The 22,177-nt window shown below is 40.6% G+C and overlaps 1 protein-coding gene across 2 annotated transcripts in view; it reads left to right on the forward strand.

Annotated features, from left to right (window-relative positions):
- pkd1a (polycystic kidney disease 1a) overlaps positions 1-22,177 on the forward strand; it is a 143,311-nt gene that overhangs the window by 69,942 nt on the left and 51,192 nt on the right. For both annotated transcript variants that reach the window (XM_061988148.2, XM_061988150.2), the window contains exons 10-20: positions 1,131-1,308; positions 2,812-3,026; positions 3,922-4,043; positions 4,123-4,273; positions 6,620-6,882; positions 9,945-10,307; positions 10,510-10,986; positions 11,102-11,233; positions 17,314-17,489; positions 17,939-18,069; positions 19,510-22,124. In XM_061988148.2, the coding sequence (XP_061844132.2) occupies positions 1,131-1,308; positions 2,812-3,026; positions 3,922-4,043; positions 4,123-4,273; positions 6,620-6,882; positions 9,945-10,307; positions 10,510-10,986; positions 11,102-11,233; positions 17,314-17,489; positions 17,939-18,069; positions 19,510-22,124 (4,823 nt within the window). The remainder of the gene's footprint in view (positions 1-1,130; positions 1,309-2,811; positions 3,027-3,921; positions 4,044-4,122; positions 4,274-6,619; positions 6,883-9,944; positions 10,308-10,509; positions 10,987-11,101; positions 11,234-17,313; positions 17,490-17,938; positions 18,070-19,509; positions 22,125-22,177) is intronic.

Consider the following 22,177-nt stretch of genomic DNA (forward strand, 5'->3'; position numbering starts at 1 on the left):
AGGTATCAGGCTGATGCAAAATTTGGGATTTCAATTCAAGTTATTTGAAGAATTGGGATTTGATTTGAATTGGTTCCACTCCAAATGATGAATTAGAATTACAGGAAATAAAATGTATGTAATTGAAATTCATTGAATTACCTAATAACCAATTAACAGAAATAATTTGTCACATATAACTATAAAAGGGAAAGGGTGGAGTGCCATCTCCGGGTTGGGGAGGAGACCTTGCCCCAAGTGGAGGAGTTCAAGTACCTCGGAGTCTTGTTCACGAGTGAGGGAAGAGTGGATCGTGAGATCGACAGGCGGATCAGTGCGGCGTCTTCAGTAATGCGGACGCCGTATCGATCCGTTGTGGTGAAGAAGGAGCTGAGCCGGAAGGCAAAGCTCTCAATTTACCGATCGATCTACATTCCCATCCTCACCTATGGTCATGAGCTTTGGGTTATGACCAAAAGGACAATATCACGGGTACAAGCGGCCGAAATGAGTTTCCTTCGCCGGGTGGCGGGGCTCTCCCTTAGAGATAGGGGGAGAAGCTCTGCCATCCGGGGGGAGCTCAAAGTAAAGCCGCTGCTCCTCCACATCGAGAGGAGCCAGATGTGGTGGTTCGGGCATCTGGTCAGGATGCCACCCAAACGCCTCCCTAGGGAGGTGTTTAGGGCACCTCCGACCGGTAGGAGGCCACGGGGAAGACCCAGGACACGTTGGGAAGACTATGTCTCCCGGCTGGCCTGGGAACTCCTCGGGATCCCCCGGGAAGAGCTGGACGAAGTGGCTGGGGAGAGGAAAGTCTGGGCTTCCCTGCTTAGGTTGCTGCCCCCGCGACCCGACCTCAGATAAGCGGAAGAAGATGGATGGATGGATGGATATAACTATAATTATTTTAGCTTAAATCTTTTCCCATTTTATCCTAACCTACTTTGGTCACCATTAATGTATGATTCATCCTTTCATCCTTGTTATTTTCTGGTTTTAAACTGATAGCATATTAGCTTAATAATTGACCACAGCATGCTGTTGTAATGAGGTCATACTGTATGTAATAGCATGCATGTGATCACTAAACTTTCACTCATTGTGCTGCACAAAATATTTTCTAATATCTAAAAATGTGTGTGTCTTGCCAGCCTCCCCTTACTGTCCGAAAGATGGGCTCTATCACGCCGAGTCCTCATGCTGTTTCCAGATTGTTCCAGTGGAGATGAGCTGGACCGATGCTCAGCAACAGTGTTTAGACCGCGGCGGGGATCTGGCAATAGTCAGAGGTGACGCGCTGCGAAACGTGCTGGCTCATAAAGTCACACAGTGAGTGGTTTGGTCTAAATAAAGTGTTTAGAATTTGTCTTACATATCTATTTTAGCTTTGCATGTACAGTATTGGAGTGTGGTGTGTGGGGACCTACGGCAATTTTAATCTACATTTAAAATATGTAACAGAATATGTAGAAGATATGTTTTAGTGTTAATTTTGCTCCCACAGTCACACGATTATTTATTCTGGAGGCATCCCCAGATTGCAAATGAAACCTCACTCTTTGTAAAAGTATCATAATTTATCTTTTGGAAAATATACACTGTTTAACGTCCTAATACCAATGAATGACACGTGTCAATTTAAGATTCAAACATATTAATCTGAAAGAACACATAGTACTGTGCACTGCTGACTTTATGGTCGATCAATGCCCAGGTACAGTATTTCCCCACTATTGTGGTTAGGTGTATTACTACTGAGGCACTGACATTTTTTTTTTTTTACTTTAATCAATTGTGCTCTCATCAATGTTAATAGTGGTTGCTCATAGTGTGGATCACAAAAGGAAGATCTTTTTTTTTTTTATTCAATTAAAAAACATTTGTCTTACCCTTATTTGCAAAAGGAGTCCATGCCCCAAGAGAGACTTAAAAATATTGACAGGTATATACATTAGGTGAACCTCATTCTGGATTCTTCTTATTACACAAAGCAACACTTTTTGATATTTAGGATGGAAGGTCAAGACCAGCACATCTGTAAAAGCACAGCTGCATGGTAACTTTGACGCCCTGCGATGAGACCTCTAATGTGTGTGTGCTAATGTGTGTAGATGGATTGTTGTTGCAGACTATAGTGGAGGAGAGTAGAAAAAGCTGCTGTGGATGGAGTATCTCTTGTTTAAATAAGGAACTTTTTTCTGCCCTTCTCGGCTTGTTTTTGCCCCAGAGACCCTTTGTCATGTTTACTCTGCTTTGTCCACTTCAGACGTCGTTTTCACAGATGTGAAAAGTTGACAAAATACCTGAGGTCATTGAAAACCAGGATTCGAAAACATTTCTTTTTTTTTCTCAGCTGCCCAAATACCCCATGTCCAAATTGTATTTGTCAAACACAAAACAAAGTGTCTGAAAATAATAAATAGTTATATTTGCCTTCAGTCAGTGCTCAAATGGACTGAGAGTCCATTAATGGAACCATGGTGGGAAAATCCAATGCCTGCATCCAAATAACAAGGCCACGGTAAACATTTGACATCCCACTGGGTCTCAATTAAAGCGCTTTTTCTATCTCTTCTCTCCACGCTGACATCATTGATTGCACTCAAACTGGCAGAATTTGGTGAGTGTAATGTCACTCTTGTGTTTATCTGTGTGTGAAAGGCTAGTCAAGAAGTTTGTTCGATCAGAAAGCAATCAGTAGATGTGCTTTTTTTACTTGTGTTTGTGTGTTTCAACATGGCTAAGCCCATTTTCCATCTAGAACAGCCTCCATGCTGGGTATTGAGCAGGTGATTTGCTAATCAATATGTTCCCTTTCGCTTGCTTCTGCAGGGAACGAGGAGTGTGGCTCGGCTTGAGTGACGTCAAATCTCCTGGCAGGCTGCGCTGGGTCAACGGCTCTGAGGCCCAGAACGGGGAGGAAGGACTTGCGCCTCGTTCCTTAATCTCCCGTGGAAACGTTTGCGTGTCCCTTGATCAGCGTGCTCAGACAAGTTTGCATCCATGCAACACCATGCGGGCGTTTGTCTGCCAATACAGCCCTCAAGGTTTGTTTCAGATCTACAGTACACTTCATTACAATGACAAAGTACATAAAACGTCTTGTTTTGTACATTTTTTGGTGATCTTAACATGTTCCAAAAGGTATATCTATTGAAATGTGTGACATTTTGCGGTGCTTGAAGGATTACTACAACTGTAATTTAGATAGTCAAGTCAATTGGATTTGTATAGCACAACAGAAGTTATCTCAAAGCACTTTATGCATAGAACAGGTCTGGAATCATGCTTATTATGCATTGTAGAGGTGCAACTGATTCCTACTGATCGACATATTAAACACCTAAAGTCGAAAGGGCGGTAGGGGCCAATTGGCAGCCATGCTTTCGTCAGTCTACTCCAGGGCAGCTGTAGCCACAAATATAGCTTACCACCATCAAATGTGAATGTGGAGTGAATGAATGATCGGTTCTCAGTTCTCTGTGACGCGCTTTGAGTGTCTAGAAAAGCGCTATATTATCGAATGCAATTATTATTAAAGTAGCTAAAAAATATACTTTACTTTTATATTGTTTCCATTGACTTATAAAATAACCACTAGGGTGTTTTAAGTCCACTTCTTTATCCACAGGGAGACCAAATCTTTTTTAATTTTAATTTTTTTATAATGTCCTCTTTATTCCTTTGTTAACTATAAGGTTTGTACTTTACTACCTTTCTGCATCCCAACCAAGAAAACATTTTAGATTAGCATCCAAAAACTAATTTTAACTTCATGAAAAGATCAATGACTTTTCCCAAACCTTGGATTGGGCTTCTACATTTTTAAATTACAATTAAATGTTTTCCTAGTAATTTTGATTAATTAATACATATTATTTTTTCACAACTAGATTAGCTTGAATTAGCTTCCTTATTTGTTTTTGTTTTTCCCTCTACCAGTTCGTGTTCCAGATGCAGGCATCTACATGGTTGGTCTGGCAGTCTTTCCCTCGCATAATTCTTTGCTTGTAGCGCCCCTCGCTCCATTCTCTGCTGCACAAAGAGCCCACACTGCTTTAGAGGTGAATAAAAACATCATATGTTATTTAATTTGACAAATGTGTGCCTTCATAACATTGTATTCTTATGTCTCTCCTTCAGTTACTGCTGTTTCCGGCATCGAGCTTTGTCACTGCGGGTCGCTTGTCTTCCTTGGAGTTTGTCACACAGGAGTTGAGCTCACAAATCCATGTTAAATTCCAGATCTACAGACCTCACTGTCCTTATCCCGGCCTGCACCTGCTCCTGCCCAGTGAGTCTCACTCATAAACGAGTCCACCCGTGAAACAAAACGCACGTTTCTACATACAAGCGACCTGCACTGACACCTAGACAAACCATGCATGCACACACCAAGGAAGCTTGTCTTAACAAGTTATGTTGGCTAACATGGAGGAATGCTTTGAAAGGGACAGAAGCTTCATGCCTCAATGCCTCCTGTCCTTTTGCTTGTGCATCTCTATTCGGACACAGATGTGATGAAAGAGGTCACTGCTTGTACAACAATATAACAACAATAATATGCCACTACCGTAGGGGTGTCCAACGTGTAGCCCGAAGCTTCAGTTTTGTTGGCCTGCAGCATATTGTCAAAATAAATTATAACAAAAAACAACCGTGCAAATTAGGGATGTCCCGATTGACATTTTTGGTTTAAGATACGATCCGGTTTCGAGTCATGATCAGATACTTTGACAGTAGATTATAGAACTTAAAATGCTTTTAGAAAGTAACTAAAGTAAACACAATAACACATTTTTATGAACCTTAGCTTATTACATTTAGATATTGTTGTAAATCAGATCATGTATTAAATGTGTGGTATTTAATTCTACTGGCTCCTATTCAAATCATTTGGGTTTTGCCCTCAAAGCCTTCCTGTATCCTAAGACTTATGCCCTGAAATTGTAAACAATAACAAAAACAATAGAACATATTTTGTAGGAACAAAAAAAGGAAATATATCGATCTAAACACTTTAGTATTATTTATAAACTGATACTAAACTAGATATCAATTGTATCGACATCGGGATTGATCACGTCTACTTTACATAAAAGCTTTAGCGCTTAGCTTCTTGTGTCATCCTGCTCGGTGTGTGGTGTAATGCGCGCCTTCACAAACGCCTTGATGGTTGCTATACCAAGGGTTCGAAGGGTTCAAGGCTTGTCGTGGCAGTCCCATCCCACCTTGGACCAAATATACGGCAACCTACCTCGAGCAAGCACCCGTCTGAGCCAACGTCGCGCACAGTTTGCTGGTCACTGATATCACAGCTCCTCCTTTGGAAACAATCTACCAGGGGTCGCCTCCCCTACCCGAAGTAATCGCACAGGACACTGGGATCCTTGTTTCAGAGCTGGGCTCTGCCTTGGGTGACGGCGACTGCTGGCGGAGGGTTGTGCAAGGTCTCTCGGCTACGGCCACTCATTGATGATGATGCGTGTAGCATGCTTAGTCATTCCTTGTCCTGTATTCCTCCAGTGGTAATATTACTTGAAAGAAACTTAGTGGAACGGTGCTAAGGATTTTATCTTAGAAGCGGCTTTGCACTGCGCATATATGATGCGTTCGTTGCTGCTTGCTCTCAAATTCGAGTCGGTGTTCTGGCACCCTCCTGGAATTCATGCAACTCCTGCATGTGTGTATTAAGTCATCTGTAAAAGTAATGATATCTTTCTGACCGTGCACCTCTTTTGAAGGAATCTCTCATGTACGAGTACAAGTACAACCTGTAGCCATGTAAACACTGGGACAGAGCTTCGGTAACGGCTGATGAGCTGCTGATCGACAATCTGTTAAAAATGGCAAATCTCGACCACATCCCGATGTCAGAAAAGAAGATCAAAAAGATGGGAAAAAGCTTAAATGTTGATACTAATAAGTAGTAACAATAAACATTGTCACCTATAAAACTAAGCTGACACAAAGTTGTGTCTTTATATATATATGTCATTTTCAGCAGGTTTTTCTTTCAACAAATAATATATTTAAATATATTATAATTATAATATATTTAAACTAGCCCCAGCACGCTTTGACTTTTCAGTATGTGGCCCCTGGTAGAAAACATTTGGACATAAATAAATAAATAAATGGGTTGTACTTGTATAGCGCTTTTCTACCTTCAAGGTACTCAAAGCGCTTTGACACTACTTCCACATTTACCCATTCACACACACATTCACACACTGATGGAGGGAGCTGCCATGCAAGGCGCTAACCAGCAGCCATCAGGAGCAAGGGTGAAGTGTCTTGCTCAAGGACACAACGGACATGACGAGGTTGGTACTAGGTGGGGATTGAACCAGGGACCCTCGGGTTGCGCACGGCGACTCTCCCACTGCGCCACGCCGTCCCACCATCAACGACATCCCTGCAAACGGTTTTGCTAATGTAAATAAGTTGACCAAAATATCAGCTGTCAGTTTGATGTAGGTAATTAAATAATGTCTTTAAAGGGATTTAGCATTATTATTAATTGTATTATTATAATACTAAATATGGATCTGGAAAATAGTTCAATGAGTTCAATGTTCAGTTATGTATATTTTATTGTAAAAAAACAACAACTCGTAAAATGTATCTTTTACTCCAGGTTGTCAAGGTCCACTTTGTGCTCCAGTGGCTCATTGTATCCCAAATGAAACCAGGGTCGTTCAGCCTCCCCCTTGTCCCAAACTACAACAGTGGTGTCCTTTCCAACGACAATGCTTGGCCCTCTCCAGTCCGTGTCATTCATCTTCCTGTCAGAACTGCACCCAAGCTCACCTTCTGCCACCTGGAGCTCTGAAACCACGATACACTCTGCAAGAAGAGGTGGCCTTCACTTTGCCATCGGGGCCTGCTGCAAACATTCTGGTGAGATAAAATACGTTTAGCCAGAGTTGGTGTTTCTAATGCATTTTAAATATGCCCAATAGCAATAGTTGACTTCCACTTTTAATCCTACATTCTTCACAAGATTGTTTATTATAAACCCCGTTTCCATATGAGTTGGGAAATTGTGTTAGATGTAAATATAAGCGGAATACAATGATTTGCAAATCCTTTTCAACCCATATTCAATTGAATGCACTACAAAGACAAGATATTTGATGTTCAAACTCATAAACTTTTTTTTTTTTTTTGCAAATAATAATTAACTTAGAATTTCATGGCTGCAACACGTGCCAAAGTAGTTGGGAAAGGGCATGTTCACCACTGTGTTACATCACCTTTTCTTTTAACAACACTCAATAAACGATTGGGAACTGAGGAAACTAATTGCTGAAGCTGGCAGCATATGTTGTTCCAAAACCTGTATGTACCTTTCAGCATTAATGGTGCCTTCACAGATGTGTAAGTTACCCATGCCTTGGGCACTAATGCACCCCCATACCATCACAGATGCTGGCTTTTGAACTTTGCGTCGATAACAGTCTGGATGGTTCGCTTCCCCTTTGGTCCGGATGACACGATGTCGAATATTTCCAAAAACAATTTGCAATGTGGACTCGTCAGACCACAGAACACTTTTCCACTTTGCATGAGTCTATCTTAGATGATCTCGGGCCCAGAGAAGCCGGCGGCGTTTCTGGATGTTGTTGATAAATGGCTTTCGCTTTGCATAGTTGAGCTTTAACTTGCACTTACAGATGTAGCGACGAACTGTATTTAGTGACAGTGGTTTTCTGAAGTGTTCCTGAGCCCATGTGGTGATATCCTTTAGAGATTGATGTCGGTTTTGATACAGTGCCGCCTGAGGGATCGATGGTCACGGTCATTCAATGTTGGTTTCCGGCCATGCCGCTTACGTGAAGTGATTTCTCCAGATTCTCTGAACCTTTTGATGATATTATGGACCGTAGATGTTGAAATCCCTAAATTTCTTGCAATTGCACTTTGAGAAACGTTGTTCTAAAACTGTTTGACTATTTGCTCACGCAGTTGTGGACAAAGGGGTGTACCTCGCCCCATCCTTTCTTGTGAAAGACTGAGCATTTTTTGGGAAGCTGTTTTTATACCCAATCATGGCACCCACCTGTTCCCAATTAGCCTGCACACCTGTGGGATGTTCCAAATAAGTGTTTGATGAGCATTCCTCAACTTTATCAGTATTTATTGCCACCTTTCCCAACTTCTTTGTCACGTGTTGCTGGCATCAAATTCTAAAGTTAATGATTATTTGCAAAAAAAAAAATGTTTATCAGTTTGAACATCAAATATGTTGTCTTTGTAGCGTGTACAACTGAATATGGGTTGAAAATGATTTGCAAATCATTGTATTCCGTTTATATTTACATCTAACACAATTTCCCAACTCATATGGAAACAGGGTTTGTAGATGATTGGATTCAGCATTGTATTGTTTGATTTTTTTTTGATTGATCAGTGTGTTGGAATCATCAGACATATTGGAATGTTGTTTATTCTTGTAGACCAGGGGTCCTCAAGTACAAATCTTGAAGGTCCACAAATTTTTTTTTTTAAACAGGCTGGATCCGTTTATTATCGGTCAAGCTTATATAGTAGCAGGAGGTAGGTAGTTTAACATTTTCTTAAAATTAACAAAAATAAAATAAATATCCAATAAAATACATGAAATATTTTCTTTGAAAGAAAAATAAATAAGAACTTTGAAAAAATGTGTCCTCTGCATTTGACCCATCACTTGATCACCCCCTGGGAGGTGAGGGGAGCAGTGGGCAGCAGCGGCGCTGCGCCCGGGAATCATTTTTGGTGATTTAACCCCCAATTCCAAGCCTTGATGCTGAGTGCCAAGCAGGGAAGAATGCTGGTATGAGCTTTTAAACATAACCCGTTAACTGCTGCCAATCAAATGGTGAATAAGATACTCTTTAGGGTTCATATGTTTGTAAATCTGACTGTGATGAAGTCAGTGCCTCACCAGCCATCAACCTCACCGCACGTTACTGCTCTGTTGCTATTTGTTGTTGTGTCATAGATTTAACAAAAATCTTGCTTGATGTTTCATATGACTTTTTCAGCCTCGTGATTTCTTTTTTTCTTGGCTCTGAATCATGAGGAAATGTCTCTTCAAATTCGCGGTGCTCTTTCAGATAGTGACGTTTCAGATTTTCACTTTTCACCAGAGCAACAGTACAGTTGCATATTAGACACATTGGTCTGGTACTTGCAGTAGGTAGGATGAAACATATTGCTCTGTCCATTCTTCCTTGAAACGTCGGTTTTCCCTGTCCACCTTTCTTTTACCAGCCTGAGCCAACTTGGAGCATGCCATTGTGATTTGATTCACATTCAGTGACTGACGAGTGAACAGTTAGCGAAGTAGCGATACGAGACAACTGTGTGCCTGCAGCGAAAGGTTCCATGCACTGTGCACTGCACATGTGTATGACCCAGGTGGTAACAGCCTATCAGCGCGTCGTTGTGATAGAGATGACAACCCATACCCCGGAATCAGCCAATCAGAGTGGCGTTCTCTCGCTCTCACTCCGTCTCTCTCTCTGAGAGAGAGAGAGAGAGAGAGAGAGAGAGAGAGACGGAGTGAGTGAGACACGAGAAGTGTAAACGAAACGTGGAGATATTTGACTAAAAACAACAAAGAACGTTGACTTGCGCTAGCGATAACTCACAGATGAATACAATTATTATATATTTTTATAATAATTATAATTATAATAATAAAATAAAATAAAAAATTTTTTTTTTTTTTTTTTTTTTTTTTTTACTATAATTCGTGCTGGGTCCGGACGGACACGTCGCTGGGTCCGGACATGGACCGCGGTCCGCCTGTTGAGGATCCCTGTTGTAGACCATAATTTAGACATTTTGGGTGAAATTGCTTTGGACCACCAAAGCATTTAAATTCAAGTACCATTGTTTAAACAATTAAATTATACAATGGGGTTTTTGTTGATACTTTTAACATCGCCTTCCTTAAACCCTGTTTTGCTCAGGTACAAGACCAGTTAGAAGATCTTTTGGTTTCCCCTGGTGACGTCATTGCCCTGCAACATGATGCAGGCCCAGCTTCCCTTCTGCGCTGCCAGTCTGCCCCCAGTTCACTCTGGCGACAGTCTGTTTTAGTCCTCAACAATTCTGAGCGAATCTTGATTAACTCAAGCAGACCATCAGCTGGCCACGGTGTTGATCCACAGCCCCATCTTGACCTGGAGGCACCACTTAAGACTGGTGAGGCAAGCTGGCTGGAGGATGTGGTGTGCCCGGTAAGGGTGCTCTATGTGGGGCACAGCAAGATCCCGCTGCAGGGAGCAGAGCTATCCGCCGGCCTTGCCCAGCCTGGACTCTACACTCTGCAGGTAAGCGTAAAAGTATGTCATATCCCAGCATGCAATGACCCATATCGAACATGGAAAATGTTCAGTGAACATTTTTTGAATACCAACATTAGACACAAAATGACTAACAAATATGTAAATGTCTGTATTGATTTTTCTGTGTGTACAAATGTGCTCTGAAATTAATGAGACAACCTCTAACTTAATAACTTAATACTTCCAGGTGACTTCTGCTGCGCCATCATATCCAGCCTCAGCATCATGCTTACTGCATATAGTGCCTCCATTAGGCCTAACAATTTTGCATCCACCGCTCTGGAATGGCAGCCTCTACCTGCAGCCCAACAATACTCAGCTGCTGCTCCATGTGCAGTCCCGATACATCACAAGAGCATCTCAACGAGGAAGTAATTACAGCGTGACCTTTCATCCGGACTGTCCCTCAAATTTTGCATCCAGTCCCACACTCTGCAAGCATGTATCTCATTCGGGGATTGAGGTGGCAGAACCAAGTCTATATGCAACACTGGATCTAAACTTGCTGGCGGTGGAGCAGAATGGTCCAATACAGGTGGAAATAGACGCTCATAATAATGTAACAGAGTCCAACTTGACTGTGATTGTTCACCTGGAAGAACCTTTAAGAGGACTCGTGGTCCAGCCTTTCCCAGCTCACAGAGTCCTCATGGAGTCAGTCGTGGTGTGTTTTGTCATTTAATGTTATCTTCATTACTGTATTATAATATTATGTTGAGTGTTCATGTATAATATTACACAGACATTTTACTGGCCTCTTTAAAATGTATTTCCTATAGAGCTACACAGCATCAGTGCTTGAAGGCTCCAATCCCACGTTCAAATGGACAGTTGACGACAAGCCCTACTTCACGTATTACAACACCGTCCTCAATGTGATCTACCAGCATGCTGCAGTCTACAAGCTCACAGTGAGTTTACTTACCGTACACGTCCTGTTCATGTACTCTCAATAGCAACATGACTAGAGATACAATACAAGAAACGGTTCAAAACTTCTGCCTTTACACAGACAACTGCAATAGCTCTCTGTAGAATTTAGACATTTACAGATATTAGTTTGTCCTTTGATTGATAAGCTATTATGCGGTGACAGTGTAATTTAAATACAGTCATCATGATTCACATTCAAAGTGTACAGCAGCTGCTACACACAGTAGGCTTTTTTTTTTTTACCATTTTTTGTTAATATGTTTACAATTGTTAATTATTAGACTTAGACTTAAACTTAGACAAACTTTAATGATCCACAAGGGAAATTGTTCAACACAGTAGCTCAGTTACAATGATGGAAAGTGTAAGGATGGAAAGGACAATGCAGGTATAAATAGACTAAATATAGCAATATAAAATCTAACATTTATATACGAATATATACATAATATGTGTACAGTATATTATATATACTGATATATTATATTATGTCTATAACATATATACCAATGATCATGTACAATATTACAGTATGTGACAGCAGCAGCATAAAATAGAGAGTAGATCCAGCAGAAAATACAAAATAGACATTAAAAACAAAGAGAAGTCGCTGACATAGAAGGTGTCAGGTAATAGGCAGATATCATCTATTGCTGTATGGCGAGTGATTATACAGCTGAATGGAGTGTGGAATGAAGCAGTTCTTGAATCGCACAGTGCGGGAAGGAGGCTGAAGGAGCCTGTTGGAGTATGAGCTCCGCTGTCCCTTAATTACTTTGACAACAGATCATTAATCAATAGTAGACTCCTTTGTACTCATTGTCCATTCTTTTATTTATACATTCTCTGCTCTGGGGTTCCTGTCGCTGGCCGGCCTGGCTGCGTGGGGCCGGTGGTCCCTTATTCCTTGGGGACCTCACCTGCTGTTTTGGGTTGGGCTCTTTGGGTGGCTAAGGCCATAGTTTGGCTCCCACACACACTGGGAGAGAAATATATTGTACATACAAATTCACATACTCACATACCCCCGGTACACACAATTATTCATACATACACACACATTAGTACAAACCCCGTTTCCATATGAGTTGGGAAATTGTGTTAGATGTAAATATAAACGGAATACAAAGATTTGCAAATCCTTTTCAACCCATATTCAATTGAATGCACTACAAAGACAAGATATTTGATGTTCAAACTCAAAAACATTATTTTTTTTTGCAAATAATAATTAACTTAGAATTTCATGGCTGCAACACGTGCCAAAGCAGTTGGGAAAGGGCATGTTCCCCACTGTGTTACATGGCCTTTCCTTTTAACAACACTCAGTAAACGTTTGGGAACTGAGGAGACACATTTTTTAAGCTTCTCGGGTGGAATTCTTTCCCATTCTTGCTTGATGTACAGCTTAAGTTGTTCAACAGTCCGGTGGTCTCCGTTGTGGTATTTTAGGCTTCATAATGCGCCACACATTTTCAATGGGAGACAGGTCTGGACTACAGGCAGGCCAGTCTAGTACCCGCACTCTTTTACTATGAAGCCACGTTGACGTAACACATGGCTTGGCACTGTCTTGCTGAAATAATCAGGTGCGTCCATGATAACATTGCTTGGATGGCAACATATGTTGCTCCAAAACCTGTTTGTACCTTTCAGCAATAATGGCGCCTTCACAGATGTGTAAGTTACCCATGTATTGGGCACTAATACACGCCCATACCATCACAGATGCTGGCTTTTCAACTTTGCGCCTACAACAATCCGGATGGTTCTTTTCCTCTTTGGTCCGGAGGACACAACGTCCACAGTTTCCAAAAAGAATTTGAAATGTGGACTCGTCAGACCACAGAACACTTTTCCACTTTGTATCAGTCCATCTTAGATGAGCTCAGGCCCAGCGAAGCCGACTGCGTTTCTGGGTGTTGTTGATAAACGGTTTTCGCCTTGCATAGGAGAGTTTTAACTTGCACTTACAGATGTAGCGACCAACTGTACTTACTAACAGTGGGTTTTTGAAGTGTTCCTGAGCCCATGTGGCGATATCCTTTACACACTGATGTCACTTGTTGATGCAGTACAGTCTGAGGGATCGAAGGTGACAGGCTTAGCTGCTTACGCGCAGTGATTTCTCCAGATTCTCTGAACCCTTTGATGATATTACGGACCGTAGATGGTGAAATCCCTAAATTCTTTGCAAAAGCTGGTTGAGAAAGTTTTTTCTTAAACTGTTCAACAATTTGCTCAAGCATTTTTTGACAAAGTGGTGACCCTCGCCCCATCCTTGTTTGTGAATGACTGAGCATTTCATGGAATCTACTTTTATACCCAATCATGGCACCCACCTGTTCCCAATTTGCCTGTTCACCTGTGGGATGTTCCAAATAAGTGTTTGATGAGCATTCCTCAACTTTATCAGTATTTATTGCCACCTTTCCCAACTTCTTTGTCACGTGTTGCTGGCATCAAATTCTAAAGTTAATGATTATTTGCAAAAAAAAAATGTTTATCAGTTTGAACATCAAATATGTTGTCTTTGTAGCATATTCAACTGAATATGGGTTGAAAGTTATTTGTAAATCATTGTATTCCGTTTATATTTACATCTAACACAATTTCACAACTCATATGGAAACGGGGTTTGTAATTACCCACACACATAGGTACATACGCTCCCACATACATACACAAATACAGTATATACCTACACACTCACGGTGCATACATTCATACGTGCATTCACTGTACAAACATACATACAGTATACAAATACTGTACATATACAAGCACATTTGCATACATCCACTCATGCACACAATCACGTTTCATCAAACATATATTAACGTTGTTTCTCTACTGCAGTGCTTGTCAAATATTCATTATGTCCCCCCTAGGAAGAAGAAAATATTGCGTGCCCCCCCCACTCTCCATTGTTAAGTTAAAAAGTTAAAGTACCAATGATTGTCACACACACACTCAGTGTGGCGAAATTATTCTCTGCATTTGACCCATCACCCTTGACTATAAATAGTATAATTTGACTATAAAATGGTTATAACTATACCTCTGAATAACATTGTAAGCTTATTAACATTAAAGGAAACAACACACCAGTCTTTCCTCGTCTCCCACCGTGGTTACAGTGAAGCCAAGTGCTACATATGCTTCATCATATTCTGGTACGACAAAAAAAGCATATTCCCCGAGAGAACACACACTCCTATTCCCTCCTGCTCCGGTCCAGCTGCGCCAAACATGAATATAGATCCATTTAATATAGTCAAATACAAATAAAGCAAAAAGAGAAGTATCCCACACTTCTCTTTTGTAAAGTAAATCTGGACAGCAATATGGGCATCTACATCACCAATATGATTTGCCAGACTAGCTGGACAGGAAAAAAATAAATAAAAAAGTATGCATTCTTATTAATGGAAAGACAGTTACATGACCTGTTTAAGAAAAAACAGTATACAATTACATATGTCTAAACGTAAATCTTACTGTATTTAATGCATCTATATTATGTAATCAAATCTATATTTACTTTAAATATTTTTACCTTATTGTATATTATACTATACTGTATACTGTATATTAACTCAAAACCCATGAAATATGACCTTTCAGCTATTTCCTTTTTTAATATTCCACCTCTCTCAGTGGTTGCTTGGATACAAGTGGCGGGCCGTGCATTTCACACCTAGGCCTTCAGTGATGTCCTACTTAGTCTGACTTTAATAAATACCTCTCAAAAATACCATAATTTATGTCACCACATCGCCATGGCTGGAGAAATACTATACTGAAACACACTTGCTCACCTCAATAGTGTACAAAACGGGATATTTCCAGTACATTTAAAAATCAATACACCCACTACAGCAATTAAAACCTATACCTGGTACTCTCAAAATTAAAATATTTGTAAAAACATAACAAAACGTGAAAACATTTAGAAATACAATATTTTCACTTACCAAAACGGCTGTCCCAAAAGACTAATTTCAACACAGAATCCATTCTCCTTTCTTTCTTCAAGAATACCTCAAATGCAGTGTTGGGTTAGTTACTGAAAACCAGTAACTAGTTACAGTTACTAGTTACTTTATTTCAAAAGTAACTCAGTTACTAACTCAGTTACTTAAACCAAAAAGTAATGCGTTACTGTGAAAAGTAACTATTTAGTTACTTATATATATATATATTTTTTTTTTTTTTTTAAGGCCCCATTTAATGCCCTTTTAGCCTTCATTTCAGTACTGTTATTGCACTGGAGAATAATGCAAGCTGTTGATCAACTTGACATGCATTTGCATCACTGAACTCTGCTAAGCAATGCGGTCTACATACAACACACAAAGACAAAGATATGTTTCAAAGGGCCGATTTGTTTCAGGCCAGCACAAATTGACAAAACTATTTTAAATAGCTGCAACATAACATACCTAAGTAACAAACAGTATAATAACAACATAGCTGTAAACCAAGGAAGGTACACACTACATACACAAAGCCTAACGAGGCGTTTTTTTCTCTCAAGGAATTCTGAAATAAAATCATGTCTGAAGCCCAGAACACTCTACAAGGAAAGATTGGCCTGGCCCACTAGCATCCCTCTTTAAGTTTGTGAACTTTATAGTCTATACATTTAGAGTGATGTGATAATCAAACACTCTAGAAGTCTAGAATGAAAGAGCAACAGTATATAAGATAATTGACAGAGTGCGTGTACCTTCCGTGCGCAGTGCCTTGTTAAAATCCAGCCGCTGTTGGAGGTTAAGTGTGTCTCTCTTTACTAGCTTCGTCAAAGCATGTTGCTTTTGTAGCTGTTTCAGCAGATTTTAATTGCTAGGATAGGATCTTTGATCCAAGACACAACTTACATTCAACCAAAATGTTCTTTTCTTTGTGGTCGACAAAAGAAAAGTATTGAGAGTATCTCCATGTTAAGAAACTCGGCTTCGGGCTTCGCCATGATGTCTTGTTGTTAGTAAACACAGACACGCCCCCTCCCACACACACAGACAGCGCGCGGCGCGCCTCTTTCTTGTCACCTCTTTCGCAGCACTGCAATAAAACACACTCAGATCTTCTCAGTTTCTAGCCGATACTACATAAAAAATAACGTAAAATAACGCAGTAACGCATCATGTAGTAACGATAACTGAGTTACTGAATATAAAAAATAACGCGTTAGATTACTATTTACTTTGTAACGCGTTAGTCCCAACACTGCTCAAATGACTTGGTTATACAGTTTATCTGTGCGTTTCAGTTCCAACAGTAAATCCCTTTCTATCAACATAGAGGCCAATGCGTTCAGCGGTTCTACGTAAGACAATCTACATGCCGACTAAAACAACTTGTAATCTGATTGGCTATTGCAACTGTTAATCAACTGTGTTTGCGCCGTTCACTTACTACACAGACCGCCGCTTTGTCGAGTCAGAAGGCTTCGATGAGATTTCATACCGCGCTGGCAACAAAGTTGCTGAATTCTGATTAGATAAAAACTCTAACGTAAAAAACAGCAACAATGGATGTAGCCTAATATGACATGAAGAGAATAAGATGAATACTTTTATATATGTAATAATTTAGTAAATTAAAAATGAAATTAACTTTTATCAATTTATCTCATAAATTAAATTAACTTTTATCAATGTATCTCATAAATTGACAAAAGTTAATTTCATTTAGGTAATTTTATTTTTATTTCATCATGATCATACATTTTTTGATCATGATTTGTTTTAGGTCAGTAGATAAGGCCTTGCTGGCCCTGATGGCCCACCATTGCTTGGATAGACGTGTGGATGCTACTGTCTCGAAATAACAGGATATATCCGTTCCGTTGATTGAACTGCAGTTACATTGGCAAATATTTTTCCGTTTTTTTTATTCTACATATAGTCAAGTCCTCATCAAAAAATGATTCCATGCATACACTGACGTGATACGTAGCCAAACTGGGCCACATGGGTGAATTTAGTCATGTAGCATGTATTCAGCCTTATTGTCAAGCCAGCCTTCAAATCTAGTTTGGTATCTTTTCCAGGTGACGGCTATGAACCACATCAGCAGCCTCACAGAGCATTTCAACGTCACCGTGGACCGTCTGCAGCCCATGAGAAACCTCACAGTGAAGGGTGTTCCAGATGTGGTCCCTCAGGGCTCTATTCAGACACTGACTGCATCTGTGCTTGTGGACATGGCTGTTATGGCCACATTTAGGTATGAATGCCAAAGTCATGGATTAATGGATACATTTATATTTTCGTCCCATTGTTTATCGCTCTTTCCTGTTCTTCGATTTGTATTTTTAATAACAATGTGGTTAGAATAGATTGCTGACACAGATTTTTCCTTCTACTCAGCTCTTTCCCCTGCACTGTTTCTTTGGTGTCTTCCCCTTTTTTCCACATTTAATTTTCTCCCTTCTTCACATTACCGCCCTCATTGTGGGCTACTCTTTTCTTTATTCTTACCCAACTTTGTCCAGTCAGGCCTATTGAGTTTCCACTTTTCCATATCCAAACCCTCCATTGCCCTGTCAGAGGCAATTCCTAATTATCCAGTTAACATTTGACTGTACCATATGTGTGTATAGATGAAATGGTCATCAGTGCAGTTTTTTTTCAAGCTCATATTTAAACTTTTTTTTTACCTTGTTCCTGCTGCAGATGGTCTTTTGGTGACGGGGGATATAAAGAGTTTGAATTCAAGCCTCCCTACGCGCCATCATATTTTTGCCCAGACTCGCCCAATAAAGTCTTACTCAGCAACAACATCACTTACATCTACTCTCAGCCAGGTAACAATAATGTTCATTGAAGCCTGTGGTTAATAATTACATTGGTTATGTTCAGAGGTGGGTAGAGGAGCCAGAAATTGTACTCAAGTAAGAGTACTGTTACTTTAGAGATTTATTACTCAAGTAAAAGTAATGAGTAGTCACCCAAATATTTACTTGAGTAAAAGTAAAAAGTATGTTGTGAAAAAACTACTCAAGTACTGAGTAACTGATGAGTAACATACACACACATATCATATATATATATATATATATATATATATATATATATATATATATATATATATATATATATATATATATATATATATATATATATATATATATATTTATATATATATGTATGTATTTATATATATATGTATATATATATATATATACAGTATATAATTTATATTTATTTAGTTTGCCGTTTTTGTTTACATGTTAAAGGTGTTTTAATGAATATACATGCATGTTTAACATACGGATTCCTTTCTTTCATGAAGACAAGAATATAAGTTGGTGTGTTACCTGATTCTGATGACTTGCATTGATTGTAATCAGACAGTAGTGCTGGTAACGTCCACGTTTTCAAATGGAGGAGAAGAAAAGTTCCTCCTTTCTGTCTAATACCACATGAAAGTGGTTGGTTTTTGGCATCTTATATGTCCAGCTTCCATATTCGTTTTCACACACTTTACAAGAAATACATTGGCGGCAAATTCCGTAGCTTGCTAGCTTGTTTGCGCTGGCTTTCGGAGACTCTTATTTTATAAGTGCAGGCGCGATGGAGCGGCACTTTTATTGTGAAGACAGGAACTGTGCAGTCAGTCTTTAGGCTTTTGACGGGATGTACGGTTCAAATAAAAACGTGTCTTTTTTCCTTCACACTTTTGATTGATTGATTGAAACTTTTATTAGTAGATTGCACAGTACAGTACATATTCCGTACAATTGACCACTAAATGGTAACACCCCAATAAGTTTTTCAACTTGTTTAAGTCAGGTCATGTGACCGCCTGGCTCTGTTTGATTGGTCCAACGTCACCAGTGACTGCATTTGATTGGTGGAACGGAGTCAAACGTCACTAGTGACTGCATTTTATTGGTGGAACGGAGTGAAACGTCACCAGTAAGGCAGGCACTTTGAAGGTCTGTCTGACAGACCAAAACAAACAAAGCGTGCATTAACAGATCGATAAAAATTAGTAGCGAGTAGCGAGCTGAATGTAGATAAAAGTAGCGGAGTAAAAGTAGCGTTTCTTCTCTATAAATATACTCAAGTAAAAGTAAAAGTAAGTTGCATTAAAACTACTCTTAGAAGTACAATTTATCCCAAAAGTTACTCAAGTAGATGTAACGGAGTAAATGTAGCGCGTTACTACCCACCTCTGGTTATGTTCTCTTCTTTACTGCTCTACACTCAATGTTTACCATAAATGTATTTATTCTCTACAGGAATATACACAGCACTCGTGTCAGTTTCCAATCGTTATGAGAACATCAGTCAGAGCATCAACATGAGCGTCTACAGCATTCTAACTCATGTCGATATACAGACGGAACCACGACTTCTTCTCGCTGGTAAATCAGCGGATTTTGAAGCCCACCCTTTACCCTCACCCTACGGCATTCTCTACGACTGGAACTTTGGAGACGGTTCCTTTCAGTCCCAGGGTCGCCGTGTGGCACACACATACGTACACAGCGGTGCATTCAATGTCTGCGTGTCCGTAAACAACTCCATCAGCTACACCAAAGCCTGTGTTGAGATTTTTGTATTCGATGAGATTGAAGACTTAACAGCTGAAAGCTCCTCTCCTACAGAACTTAACAGTCCTATTACAGTTAAAGCACACCTTGCTTCGGGTAACAACATCACATGGACATTCTCTATGGGTGATGGGAGCATCTACACGACATCTGAACCCCACGTGTCTCACAGCTATCCGAAAGATGGCAACTACACAGTAAATGTGACTGCTGCAAATGCTGTAAGCTCTGGATGGACACTCCTTACTGTGCAGGTCTATGTCTTCCAAGTTGTCAGGATGGAGCCTTCCGGATGTGTCCAAGAAAGTACCCTGGTCAATTTTAATACATGGGTGTCTGGCAATGCATCATCCAATCTTTATAAATGGAGCTTTGGAGATGGAAGCCCTAGTGAGACACACCTCGGAAATCCCCGAGTGTCACATACCTACAAGACAAGCGGGAACTACCACCTTTCTCTCAATCTTTCCAGTGGGATCAACAAGGCCAACTTCTTTCGATGGGTGTGTGTGGAGCCAGTTTTAACCAGCATCAACCTAACCCTCGAGAAAACGCTTTATGCTGTCGGTGAAGCGATTCGCTTGCAGGTCAGAACTGACCCTGAGTTTACTTACAACTATCAGTGGAACTTTGGTGCAGAAGAGGAACCTGTGATGATCCATGGCACTGGGAATGTTGTGACAACATATTCAAATCCAGGTCATTACAATGTGACAGTAACTGTCTCAAATAACATCTCCATAAGTAATTCTAGTGTTCTTGTTGAAGTTCAGATGCCAATCGGGCCCATTGTTATTCTTCATAATGGCACTAAGTACAATAACTTGATAATTAGGGAACCATATTTTTTCACAACCCCAACCTTGTCTTCTGATGTCACTCACACCTGGAACTTTGGCAATGGGAACTTGTTTACAGGTCACAGTGTGCCTTACACTTACAACTTTTCGGGAAACTACAACATTACACTGACAGCAACCAACTCAGTCAGCATGAATCACACCGTTTTACCCATCACTGTGCTCGCGCCAGTTCGTGGGTTAACAGTCAACGCAAGCCTGATAAATGTTCCTCTCAATGCCTCAGTCCACTTTGAGGCTCAAATGGTGGAGGGAGATTATGTCCGTTTTTCTTGGATCTTGTGCGACCGATGTACCTCGATCCCAGGGCCCCACACCATGTTCTACACTTTCCGCTCTGTTGGCACTTTTAACATCATCGTGACAGCGGAGAATGACGTAGGAACGGCCCAAGCTAGTATCTTCCTGTATGTTCAGCGTGAGCTGGAGGGACTGTTTATTTTACCCGAAGAGGAGAGGGGAATAGGTCAGGGCGTGGGAGTGGATGGTTGTTACTTTGCTACAAACCGTGTTCTCCACTTTCATGCAGGCTTAAAAGAAGGAACCAACATGACTTTTTCTTGGAATGTCATCAGAGAGCTCGATCCTGTCAACTCAAGGTTTAACATAAGTGGCAAGACTGTGGAGGTGAATTTCTCCACACCGGGGCCATGTGAGATCATTCTTCGAGCAGCTAACCTCCTCGGCCAGCTGTCTATCAACAGGACCATTCACTTCTTAGACCCAGCTGGAGGAGTATATCTGCAGATCAGCAAAAACCCTGTTGCTGTCAATGCTCCTACTAATCTGTCAGTGTCCACTTTGGAGGGCTCAGACCTGCAATACCGCTGGTTTGTTAATGGAGATACTTTGCAGTGGAGCGAGCCCTGGAAGACTCACACTTTTCCTATTCCTGGACTACATCACGTTACTGTGGAGGTCTACAATGAAGTTAGTTCTGAGCTTGTGTCTGTGATGGTCAGCGTCCAGGAAGTCATCTCTGGGCTTGGGTTTACAGCAAACAATGTGACAGAGCAAATTTACATAGCAACTGGGGCCGCTGTCATGCTTCAGGGGGAGGTGGTGACAGGAACCAATGTGACATGGGCATGGATGTTTGATGGAAACACAAAAACAGGACAGAAAACATCTGTGGTCTTTCAGGAGCCAAAGACAGCCATCGCTATGCTGAATGCCACCAATGATGTCAGTGGACAAGTGGTTTTAAAGGAGTTCTTTGTTCAGGACAAGATTCAGGGGCTAGAGCTCAAAGCTAGTAAAAAGATAGCAGTGCTTGGCGAGAAGGTGGAGTTCACCATTTCTATGGCAGCAGGCTCAGATGTTCGCCTGACCCTCAGCATCAGCGGAGATGCCACCGTTACCCCACAACTCAACCAAACCTATGTGCACGTGTTCACCAGGGTAGACACCTACATGGTGAACCTCACTGCTCACAATCAGGTAAGGATAACTCGTTACTTGGGTGCATACCCAAAATAATGCTCTTGCCCCTT

This window comes from Nerophis lumbriciformis, linkage group LG27 (genome assembly GCF_033978685.3).
Source record: "Nerophis lumbriciformis linkage group LG27, RoL_Nlum_v2.1, whole genome shotgun sequence".
NCBI classification, from domain to species: Eukaryota; Metazoa; Chordata; class Actinopteri; order Syngnathiformes; family Syngnathidae; genus Nerophis; species Nerophis lumbriciformis.